At 36.3% G+C, this 12,672-nt stretch overlaps 2 protein-coding genes across 2 annotated transcripts in view; one reads left to right on the forward strand and one right to left on the reverse strand.

The window, feature by feature from the left end:
* LOC128996395 (semaphorin-1A) overlaps positions 1-12,672 on the forward strand; it is a 488,248-nt gene that overhangs the window by 216,618 nt on the left and 258,958 nt on the right. The gene's annotated exons all lie outside the window — the stretch shown is intronic.
* The window catches only part of LOC128996396 (facilitated trehalose transporter Tret1-like), an 83,414-nt gene continuing 76,098 nt past the window's right edge, over positions 5,357-12,672 (reverse strand). The window contains exon 8 of the mRNA XM_054421707.1: positions 5,357-5,654. Coding sequence (XP_054277682.1) covers positions 5,373-5,654 — 282 coding nt within the window. The 3' untranslated portion in view covers positions 5,357-5,372. The remainder of the gene's footprint in view (positions 5,655-12,672) is intronic.

The raw sequence follows: 12,672 nt of genomic DNA on the forward strand, positions 1-12,672 counted from the left end.
AGTATGCTGTATGCTTAGGGTAGAGTCTATGTATACAACAGAGTCTCTTACCGAGCGATGTAGACACCCGTGGGACTCTTGACAGTGGCGAGTATGATCCATGAGGCCAGGGCGACTGAGGTGAGCATCATGAGGGTGAGGCGACGACCTAGACAGTTCATGAGCCACCCGGCGGCTACGGGACTGACGGTGGAGCCTATGTAGACCACTGCCACCATCCATGAGATTTGGTCTTCAGTCATGAAGACTTCGGAGTCTGGTGTTGTCATGTGTTCCATCGCTGGTGATGGCCAGCCGGAGTACATCCCAATCATGAATAGAGCAATGGTTGCTGAGGAGTGTTAAAATAAGATTAGTAAGTTTTTAAAGTTTCCCATCCGAAATTTATGCTTCACATGGAAACGTAATTAAAACCTAATGAGAAGTGGAAGTTTTTGTAGATGTTCATGTGGTTAACCTGAGTGGACTATGAGAAATGAGACTCATCCTAGATAAGACAATTAGAAGATTAGAATAGATACTTAGTGTTTATACCTAGAAGTTGAGGGCCTACTAGACACGTGCAATCTTAAATGATTCATATGCCTGCGAGTACTGTAGGAAATGGATTGGCTCTCGCACACTCAATGTTTGCCATGAATGGAAGACGATATAAGGAAGCCGTGGAGTTGGAACTGGAAAGAGGTAACCACTGAACCCTTGTCTTATTGTCGGTAGAAAGGGAAGGAAATGGAATACATCAATGAGGTGTCTGACGCGCATAGTGAGAAGAAAAGGGGAGAATCGCGATGATGATTGTTGATGATGGTATAATCCAAAAGCACTAGCATAATATAATATAATAACGCTTCCAGACCTGATGAAATGCGATTCTAAGTATACTGATAATTCAGGAAGAACCATGATGCAGTAGGAAATTACACGGCGTGTAAGTGTATTTATTAACCATGAGTTTTCTCAATAAAGAAGAATTGATCTTTTAGATGAAGGAAGTTGTAACCCTTACTTGCTATTTAAACTGAGCAACTGTGTTTTCTATTTTGACAGAAATGTCGAATCTTCCAGAAATATTTTATTCTTAAATTTTTAATTTCATCATATTGTTCAGCTTAGTTGTTGTGCTGGTTCATGATTTTTTTTATGTTCTCATCAAATATTTACCAGGAGCTTGAAATTAAAGTCTTGTTGTTGGCTCATATTTTTTATTTTTTTATTTTTACACTTACCACCTTTAACTAATGTTTAGATTTTATGGATAGAGAGAGTTCCTCGTAAAACCATGCGTTTTAAATATTTAACATTTTCCAATTATTTTCATCTTATAATCTGTTTGTTACTCCTGAAGTACCTTTATTTTGTTTAGTCCCTGTCTTGGTATTGGCCAACGTCCTCTCTAAGCAGTGTCAGTGACGTTGTGTATTATAATTTTATAGAGCCATAATATATGTATGGTTAGGTTTTTACCAATCCCCTAGATTCAAGAGGGCTGAGATTTATAGATTTACACCTTCAAAATATAAGAACGGGATCTGATTAAAAAGTAATATTAGTTAACAAAGGCAGTATATATTATCAACATTTGAAAATTAATACTCACATATAATTGCAGCCATCCACTGTCGATGGAATTTCTTTTTCTCCTCCATCTGCGCAGGAGAAATAATAACGCACTTTTGTGTTTCAAAGGTTACTCAGGCCGTACGTGATCGCCCTCCCCCCAAATATCCTTGTGAAGTTCTGGTACCTAAGTAATGGAGCTAGATGTATTAGAGACAAGATTTAAATATGCATATTATGCTTGGCTTTTATAATTTCCTAGAGTATAACGTCTCTAAGGTAGGCGTTCCGAGGTTTAAATATGAATTTACCATCTTATTTTCAGAACTGTTGGGATAAAGATAGAAGTAAATCTTTTTACGAAATACAACCCGTACAAATTAGTGTTCAATTACTGATCCAATAGTGATTCAAATATCCTAATCATGTTTTTGTTGTTGCAGGTATGGACTTTATGAACATTTAGAAGCACTTGAACTATCATGGTAAGCTTGTTAAACAAAACGAAATATTGTATCATTTCATGCTTTAGTGTTTTTTTCCAAGTCATATTTTGTATCAATCTTGTTACAAAAAAACTATTGATTCATATCTGAGTACAGTATATCAGGTATAGATAAGACAAATACATTGCACGATGTAGGGAAGTTCTGTGTGCAAGAGAACTTTCCTGCATAAGAGAACTTTCCTGCATAAAATAGAACATAGGTGCATGAGATAGAACTGTGTCAGACTTGCCGGAGATAGAGGAACTTGTCTAGTTTGTATGAAAGATCACGGGAGTTGTACAAAACTATGGCTCACGTGTTAATAGTTGTTGAAAGACAATGTTAGAACTATTTAAGAGTCTCTTTTACCTTTGAAATGTTTGTTATCAGTACGCAAGTGCTGTAGGCATGTTACCTTTCATACATATATTCAAAAATTAAGTAATTCATTTTGGATTTAAGTTTTTATCATTGGAATTTCGTAAAATATTTCTAAATTGACGTGTACAACATTCCCATTGCCAGCAAATGACCTATTTCCTCAGTACATGTTATTATGTACAGGTTAATTCCACTAATTAAAATCGTTTTTGAAAATAGAAAGTGTTTCTCATAGTTAAGAAAGCCGTAGCACGACAAATTGTGTTGGACTATTGGATTTGATATTCACTATGCTATACATTACATTACATTACAGGTGGCTACAATTATGCAAGTGCAGACGATTACAAAGTATGCACGCCCTAGGTCTACGTCAGTGATGATTATGTAAGGCACTATCAGCTGGAACTGTATTTACTTTGATTGAAGATTTTCTTTTAATTTGGTGATGGGAACGTGTTAGAAAATTTTATTGTGCCTGGAGATTTTTTTGTCATTTGGTGTGCACATAATTTTTGCATTGTAAAAACATCATTGCTATCAGTGAGACCTTCAAGTTCTCAGAGCCTTATGTGATGAATTTGATAAACAAGCAAACGTTGTGTCACGTTAAAAAATGCTATTCTGAAAAATAATAAAATTCTGCATAAAACATGGGTTTTAAATATAAAGAATCCTAGAGCAGTAGAAAATAATTGTATATTTCATCTCTAGGGCCTAAAGTGACTTTTCGATACATACGTAAATATGTGTTTTCGTGCGTTGCAGGTATAATATAGCCTTTTTACTCGATAGGGAGTAAAAATCAGCTGTTGCCAACTCAGTGGTAAATTTTGATTGTAAAAGTTGTGTGTATCGTTTGTTCAATCGATTTTAGTGAATTGTTGCCTTATTGTAAATAGTTCGACATATCGATAGTATAATGTACACGAACACAATTGTAATAGATGAAACGATTGAATCAATTACTAAACAGCAAAATTAAATTGAAAACAAGCTAGTGAGAGGTTTTCTTTAAATGAGAACTTTTTCAGTTTGGTAACTTAGTTTGTTCAAATAATGGTGCAATATGACGAAAAATATAGCTCATCACATGAGCAAAAAAAATTCTTTTCAACCCTCACTCACTTTCCGACCACGGCTTCGCCTCGATGGTAAAACTTGAGCTCGGGTCGAAATAGTCACTTTAGGCCCTATTGATGAAACATACTATTACTGCAGCAACAGGATTAGAGGGTCGTAAACAGCTGATTTCACTGTAAAGTTACCATCCAATCTTTATCACTGTAAATCCTACTTTTATTACAAAGGTCAAAGTAATTATGTCATTGTCTTATGAAAATACAAACACAATACTAGATCGAGAGTGTTGCGATAAAGCCCTTGATAGTCATAAGAAATATAAGAAATTTAAATATAAAAGACATGACTGTCTATGCTGGGAGATGATTTCTTACTAATCCAATACTGCCCGTTGTGACCAAGGAAATGAGAGAAAATTAGATTAAAACTTATGTTTCTAAGTCGAACGAGATTTGATTTTAAGAGTTGAATTCTAATCAAAAACATTATGTAGGTTGTTCCAAAAAGAGTAGTCTGAAAAGCTTTGAATAGTTCTTAAGGGGGGATAGTTAGCTTCGTATTTATTTTAAAAAACAAATATACCTATGGATATTTGATAAACCCATTTCCTTTTTATTAAAAATCATATCAGTAATGTATTTATATACATGACTGTTAGGGTTTATAAACGTAAATGTATGTTTTTATTTAAATCAATACAAGCACATTACGATTTGTGATTATAATTTGTGATGAAACAAATCACAAATACATCAATACAAGCACATTACGATTTGTGATTATAGTTTGTGATGAAACAAATTTACATAGTTAAATATGGATAATTTTGCAGAAACAATTTAGACAGGTTTTTTGATTCGTATACATTCAAAGATAACTTAATGCATGGCTTTTATGTTTTCACTGTGTTATTTAAAATTGTAAAAACAAAATCATTAAAGCAATACCTGAACGGACGTGTAGATATCACAAATTCATAAAAAATAGATGCTGAAACGAGCAAGAAAAAACTCCGATTTTGGTAATTAAATGGCAGAAACTTGTGCTAGCAATGCTCAGTTACTATTCCGAATAGAATAGACGCGAAGTTTCTAAAAAAAAAAATAAAACTTAGACTACTCTAATGCGCGAGACTATGTCGACAGCTGGGATGGCTGGAACGCGCACGACTACAGCTGGTACAGTACAACACGAGGTTTAATATTGTCCCACGTAGATAGAGTGCGACTACGATGTAATTACTTATGTATTAACTCATTAAACTGCTGTGAAATGTTGATTTACTTTTCATACTTATTACGGGGCATTACGGGCGGGGCCTTTGAATCACCTTACTTCTGTCTTTAATTTACTAATTTTCTTCGAATTCTAAAATAATAAATTTTGACGGGTTGAAAAAGACTATGAAATAATTTGATTGAACTTGATTTAAATAATAATTATTAAGTCTCTTACACATTTATTTAGGAATACTTTTGTGCATAGTATTACTTTTATGATATTATGGCTGACAAAAACCTTTTCATAAAAGTGTCTCGAGAAATATACTTCAATGGCTCTTAAGAATATGTATGATGTAGCCTGCTGAGACATAAAACATATTAGGTTGGTTTTTATTGTCAGTAGTTATAATTATATTCCATGTGTATGAAGATACACACCTAACATGTATACGAAAATCTGATTTGAAAGAGTTTTTCTTTCTATTCAGTAGCCCACTTTAAAGATTTTATTAGCAGTTCCTTGTTCAGTCACTAAACCCTGTTATTGAGACAAATTTCCTGCAAATGAGTGAACAGGAGTTGAAATAAGTTAAGTGACACTGAAAAAGTTCAGATACACAACAATTTATCTTTGGTCTATTTATCGTGTGTTTTTCGTCTTTTTCTCGTTCTTTCTCATCGTGAGCTCGGACAGCCCGACTTGAATGTCCTCCAGACTTCGGTCCTTGGTTTCTATGACGACGGCCAGGGAGAAATATACGCCGTAGAGGCAGCTGACGCAGAATATGGCGTAGTTGACGTAAAGGCCGACACTCTCGCCGAGGTTGAAGTACATCTTGTTGGTGATGAAGGATGTGAGAGAGATGATAGCAGAAGTGACGCCAGAAGCGAGTCCACGGGTGTTGGCTGGGAACATCTCTCCCTGTTGGACAAATTATATGCATAAGCTTAGAAATCCGCGTACAAACAATACACTTTAACGGGTTGATCGTAAGTTGTTGCTGGGGAAAAGACTTCAGGTATTTAAGACATCTAAATGTGATCCCAAGACTAGCTAGAAACTGATGTTATTGCTTTTGAAATAAAACTACTTTCCTCCAAGATAAAACAGTGTCGGGTAGTACATGTTTGTTCTCGAGTCGATGAAGATGGTGATGGTGTAGTTTCCGACGTTTTGGATGTGAGATAGCAGTCCACTCTCAAGACACTTACTTACATTAACTTTCCTTCAATGCGAATAGGCTGCGAAATCACTAGTGTCTTGAAAATTGACTGCATCAATTGATCCGAAACGTAGGTATCTGCATAGTCTTCGACTTCATGTAAGAAGTCGTTAAACTAAGACCAAAATTTACCACTTTTTAGGAATTAACATTGCAGTTGGAAGGCATAAAGAGTTATAATATTGTGAGAAAACAAGTAAACGGTGCAGTATTCAACCAACCTGTATCATACTAGGAATGCATCCTAGACCGATGGGATAGAAGATGCTGAAGATGACGAAGCTGAGCAATGGAAACCAAGCGATGCTCATGACGTCATAGGAAGTGTTGCTGTCAAGATAGAACCATAAAGTGACCATAGCGTTGCCGAGGGCGCAACCGAGGCAGGACACGGTTAGTAGGATCCGTCGACCTGTCTGGAAATAGCAAAGATATACTTGTAAACTCGAAAAAGTCTAGGAAAAGATTTCGACAAGTTTTAAGAGTTAGATGGTGATCCAGACTATGAATACAAGACTTACCCAGTTAACAAGGAACGTTGAAGCAAACCCGAACACAATCCAGATTAAGCACAAGAACGCGGCGCAGTCGTTGGACGTGAAGCCGCCAATCTGCGGGATCGCTGCTGAGGCATACGCCATCACCACGCTGATACCAGACATGCGCTGCAGCACGGCCAGCATCTCAGCTATCAGCAGCGCCTTGCGGTTGCCAGCCGTGGACACCAGGTCCTTCAGACGACCTTTGTTCTGCATGTCAGCAATCACCGCCTTCTCGATCACCGACAGGTCGTTTTCTATCTAGAAGTGTTAACGTGAAAGATTAGTTTAAAGTTCGAACTTGCTCAGATCTGATTGATTCTGCTCGATTTTTAAAGGACTGATTGATTCACTGCTAATGCATTTTATTTATCGCTGCTGGACCAGTTCGATTGATATCAAAGTTTGGCCTTAAGTTGTGAGCATTTGTACGCACTTCACTGGTTGATATGGCTTTCTAAGGCCATTACAAAGTTTTCCCCTTCTGTCACCATTCGTCACGTAGACGTACAACGATTATTGATTTTTCATTTTCACTTTTTTGTCCTAAGATGATTTGTTTTACAAATAACCTACTTTATTAGATGATTATGATTTAGAAAAGCTAATTCCCTGATACCTCTTTTTTGACCACTTTTCATCGAGTAGATATTTTTGGATACTAAATATTTTACTTTTCACTATTTGACCTAGAATTTTGCAAATTACTTACTTCATTTGGTGACTCGGTGCTTCGAAGCCACCTTAGAACCTTTCCAGCACGTTTCCTGTCATTTTTCATCAGGTAGAAATATGGCGATTCTGGTATGAAGAACAGGAGTAGGAAGAAAGCAGCGGGAACACAAGCAGATATGTAGCTGAGCTCAGTGTACGAGACTTTTGGCCCTGGGCATAAAATACATGTTGTTAATGGTACAGTTACACAGATTGCATTAGCTTATTATAGTCGTACGAGGATAGAGATTACATAACGTAATGAATTGTAGATGCAGCAAATGCATAAAAAAGCTTCATAACATTATTCTTATACTTTTTATTGTAAAGGCACATACATCTTTGAAGGATATGTATCATCCTACAGAAAAATATCAATGTTCTCTTCAAGAACCGGGTTATGAAATTATATTTCTGACATGACAGTTAAACAAGTTGCTTCTACACGTACCTATACAATACTCAAACATGATTCCCATGTAGACGATCAACATGAAGAGTGTGTTGAGAGCCCCACGAACTTCTGGTTCTGCTATTTCACACAGGTAGATTGGTACCACTGTGTAGGCACTACCTCCCCACATGCCGCCAAGGAATCTAGTTAGGACTAGATGGTGAGTGTTTAATGAAAGTAGAAAAATAGTTAACTACATTTTTTAAATGCTGGAAATGTGAAGGTATTGATTGCATTTGATTAACCCAGTGTTAAAAATCTACTAAGTGATGATTCCCAAATTACCATTAATTTAACGAAAAAAATTCAGCCTGTGTTCAACTACACATTGCATTTGCGTATTGTTCTCATACACTTTAACACAAGAATAGACTGCATCCTTCATTCAAATCAAAATCCTTTTATTAAGCCTTATTGTCAACGCTACATTCGAGTATCAACTTCAGTTGAAAGCATTTTTATTAATTGTCGGTTGTACGAGGACTTCTCACACTTTTCAAAGGCTTTGCCTGAGGACAGGTCCTTAAGGTAAAGTTATCACAAAGAAAAAAATACTGGAATACCTACCTTGCGATATAGACACCGATTGGATTCTTTACAATGGCAAGGATGATCCATGAGGCCAGGGCGACTGAGGTGAGGATCATGAGTGTGAGACGACGACCTAGAGAGTTCATGAGCCACCCGGTGGGCACCGGACTCAGGGTGGAGCCTATGTAGACCACTGACACCATCCATGAGATTTGGTCTTCAGTTAAGAAAACTTTAGCGTCTGGTGTTGTCATCTGTTCCAGAGAAGGCGATGACCAGCCGATGTACATTCCCATCATGAATAGAGCAATGGTAGCTGGGGGATTTTTAAATCAGATTAGCAAGTTTCAAAGTTTTCCTTTCGAAGTATTTGCTTCATTTGGATACAATTTAACAAAGTAAAGGTTACTTTGTGGTTAAACCGAATGGGCAGCGAGACTCGTCCTTGATTTGAAGGTGATGCAAATTCATGGTTAGTGTTATCCAGATATTGGGTGGCCATGCATGCGTTGCATCTTACAAGACACAGTTCACTCTTAAGTCATTTTTATGCCTGCGAGAGATGTAAGAAACGGTTTGGCTGTCACACATTTATTGTTCACCATAAATGGAACTGGAACTATATAAATGGTTGGAACTGGAAAGAAAAGCCTTTTTCTCTTTTCCTGAACCCTTGTCTTGTTGCCGGTGGAAAGCGAAGAAAACGGAATACAGCAATAAGGTATCTTACCAGCAGTTAGAAGAAAATCGTGTATGATGACTGCTGAGCTGATGGACAATAAGAAATCACCTGTACCTAATAGAACAAGGCTTCTATCCTGATGAAATTCTAGTTAAAGTGTTCAATTCAAATACCTCAAAGTATTGAAAGGCAAAGTTGGACGTTTTTGAGGATCCAGGATTGCGCAGGAGGTAACACAGGGGTTTTTCATTGCATTAAATCTAAAAGATGGCGAGTTTGTGCTAGTTTATAATTAGCTTTTTATATTTGACATTTACATTTTAAATCTGTTTTTTACGCCTAAAGCAGTGAGATTCTAATTATTTCCAATTCGATAAATGAATAATCTATGTACGGTTAGGTTTTTATACCTATCTTTTAGACTTTAGAGGGCTTAGATTTAAAAATTTTAATCTACGGTTTGAGTAGAATTGCTTGAAACATTTACATTACCTACTTTAGTTGGCATATTTTATAATTATTTAAGAAATAATACTTACAAATTATTGCAGCCATCCACTGCCGGTAGTATTTCTTTTTCTCTTCCATCTGCACAGAACAAAAATAAGATAATGCACTTTTGCGTTTCAAACTTAATTTAAGCTTAATGCCACACGTCAATTTTCGTCAAAATAAAAAAAACATATTTGACCCAGTTTGTTGTAGTACATAACCTCGCTAGATGATTATTTAATTCCCCTATTTCACATTTAACACTCGCGTTGTGTGCTTTGAATGTCACAAAACAACATTACTTTACTGAGAAGTGGATAAATAAATGTAAGAGACACGTCTTTATACATTTGCCGGCATCAACGTGTTCCTGTCACTGTTTATTGCTGTACCATGTCACTATCTTTCTTTCGCAGGCTTTGTTGTGTAAAATTAGAAACATGATCTTGCACATCTAAAACAATTTTATTTAAGCTTTGGTAACGTATGGTTGTCGGTTGTAATAAACTTGCTATGATTTCACTTTCAAAATCCTAGAGGTTGGCTGTATCGCTCGCTTGCTAGATGAGAACATTTATATTTAAAAACAAAATTATTTGGAAATGTACACAGCAAGTTTGGCTTGCTTGGATTAGATATTTTTTTTTACACAATGTCTGGTACTTAAACGGGGTTTTCTTAAAATTAAGCTTCAGATGGAGGGTTCAAAACCTTTGGAATGAGCTGGTCTAGTTGTAAAGAGGAAGTCGTGCTTCAAATCCGGCCAATCACCAATTGATTAACTCACACAAACACATATAGACTCACACACAGACATCACTTCACAAAACAATTTTTTTGGGTTCAGCCGTTTAAACCAGATGTTTCCTCCGGAAACCCAAACTCGAAAATGTGGACGAAAACAATACTTTCTCCACTATACTATGTATAGGGGGGGAGGGAAGTAAAGAGTAAAATGTCTAAACCAAAACAAAACCAACCTTATCCAGTGAGGAGGACTGCCTCTGTCGTGGGAGAGCAGCTATTCTGTAGAAGAATGAAAGCGCCTCAGGCCGCGCAAACCATTACTCAGCACAGCGTCTATTGTGTGGAGCTGGAGCAGCACACAACTAGACCTTCCCTGGCGTACTCAGCATTACGCCAGTCATTTTCAAACAATTTTATAACGTTTATGAGGTCTAAATAATTATTGATGCTATGTAACAATTATTGATAGCCAAATGACTAACCGCATTTGATTTCATGATCGAACCAGCTTGAATTTTCAGGAATGATTTTCAGATGATGTATTATAAATATGACTGTCAATTATTATTCTGTCTTGAATACTCAATAATAAAAAAAACAAAAAAAACAATCCTGGTTTTGTCTCTGTTTTTGTGTTCGCGATTTATCTCATTGTCCGTCTGTCCATCCGTTTGTCTGCGTGTGTGTCTGTTAGTGTCAGTTGAATAATTGACAACCGAAGCACCGCTGCAACTGTGACGTAAATGATTATTTCGTAATGGTTAACGATTAATTTTGCGTTGTTACAGTGTAAGTAACAGCTATGTTCAACATTGCCTAACAAAATGGTACCCATTATCATTAGCTACGATTGTAACATTTGTTTTGGTGAAATAAAGTAAAATACCTTGTAAATTAAAAATTGATTGAAAAGTTCATTCGGATATGTTGAAAAAGCAACGTCTCTATTTTCAGATTCGAAATTTTAAGAATAGTATCATTTTATAATTGTCATAATGTTTTGTAATTCTCGCAAATTAATCGCAATCGGACAAATATTTGTTGTACAGCCTCAAATATTTGACAATTGTTTGTAAAAGCAGGACCTTGACGGAGAATCAATGTGCAAATTATGCCTCAATATGACTCATCTTTCTATCTATTATACGGTTCTGTGTATTAGAGTTTTGATGTTACAGTTTGTATTTGCTTCGCTCCCGTGTAACTTTGTAACACAATCTTAAACAAGAGTTATTATCGAAACTCTAATGTTAACCATATAACGGCCTCAGTTGTGCTATCATAGCTCGAAGAATACTACAATTAAGGTAATGGATTATTACAATCTCTGGTTAGTCGAAATCAATTATGAAACTAATGAAAGGTTACTTTTGAATCTGCATACAAAAGTTGAAACGTAACTACTAATTCATAGTACAATATACCCTTCCCATCCCACAGCCTAGACTAGCAAATGAAAAACTAATCAAAATACCTGCAGAGCTTTTTCTAAAACTGCAATGAGAACGAATAAACAAAACGTTGAGCGTTAATTAACAACGGCTGCTCGGAGAGAAATGTGGGCGGGCTACAATAGTTGGGTCGCAGATGGAAATATTGGCAAATGCAATCTTGCTGTAAAGAATGGGGCAGTGGATGAACAACGCGCAATTAACGCAGGCTCTTGACCAGTGTAATTGAAAACTGACACGGACAGAACGTCCATCCCCCGCCAATGGGGGGGGGAGACAATATGTGCGTTTGTAATACGTAATTAGTAATTACGTTTACATAACATACCATGTGCAATTTTTAGATTTGTTTTGCGTTTTAGTACGTCATGTTTAATTGTCCAACCCCTGAAAGTGCTTCGACAAATATACGGGATTAAATATACTCCTTATTAATATAAACTCTGGAGACAATTAAGGTTAGTTCAGTCCTTGAAGCAATAATTTTTTGTTAAATATTGACTCATTTTTGTACAGTGAATTTGTTTTAAACATTAATTTGTCCTGCAATAAATTATTTCACTGGTTTTGTAGACGCTATATACACTATTTTAGGCTGTATAGATATAGTGACATACGTAATGTACCGTCTATAAGTACTTTATACCAAACTCAATAGTGTATTCTCTCTGGCTTTTCACCCGATGTAATTTCGTTTATTTTCTGTCTGAAGATTCTTGCCTCTTGGTGATTGAGGAAATGTTCCATTTCCTGACATTAAACTCCATGGCTTAATCAATCGCAAGTAGTCTACGTTGGGTTTGGAGGTTTGTCAATCGCATAGATCTTGGTTTAGTCCTATTGCTGTTGGATTAAGAATAAGTTGAAACTTTTTATAAGAAGTCGATGTCTTATAAATCGTTTTTGTAACTACATGGCATTTATTTCATCCCAATCGTTTTAGAATATATAGTACGTCTCTTAGACAAATCTAGACCATGTCCATGTTTGAACTCTTCAGTGAAATTGTGTTAACAAACTAACCTTCTGTTGTGTCAATGTATTACCAAACTACTCTTCACTACTCGCCAATCCCACACAGTCGAGTGTCAGTGTGTTACCTTATTT

This window comes from Macrosteles quadrilineatus, unplaced genomic scaffold (assembly GCF_028750875.1).
Source record: "Macrosteles quadrilineatus isolate MER2022 unplaced genomic scaffold, UCM_ALF_1.0 Scaffold_6__1_contigs__length_79288215, whole genome shotgun sequence".
NCBI classification, from domain to species: domain Eukaryota; kingdom Metazoa; phylum Arthropoda; class Insecta; order Hemiptera; family Cicadellidae; genus Macrosteles; species Macrosteles quadrilineatus.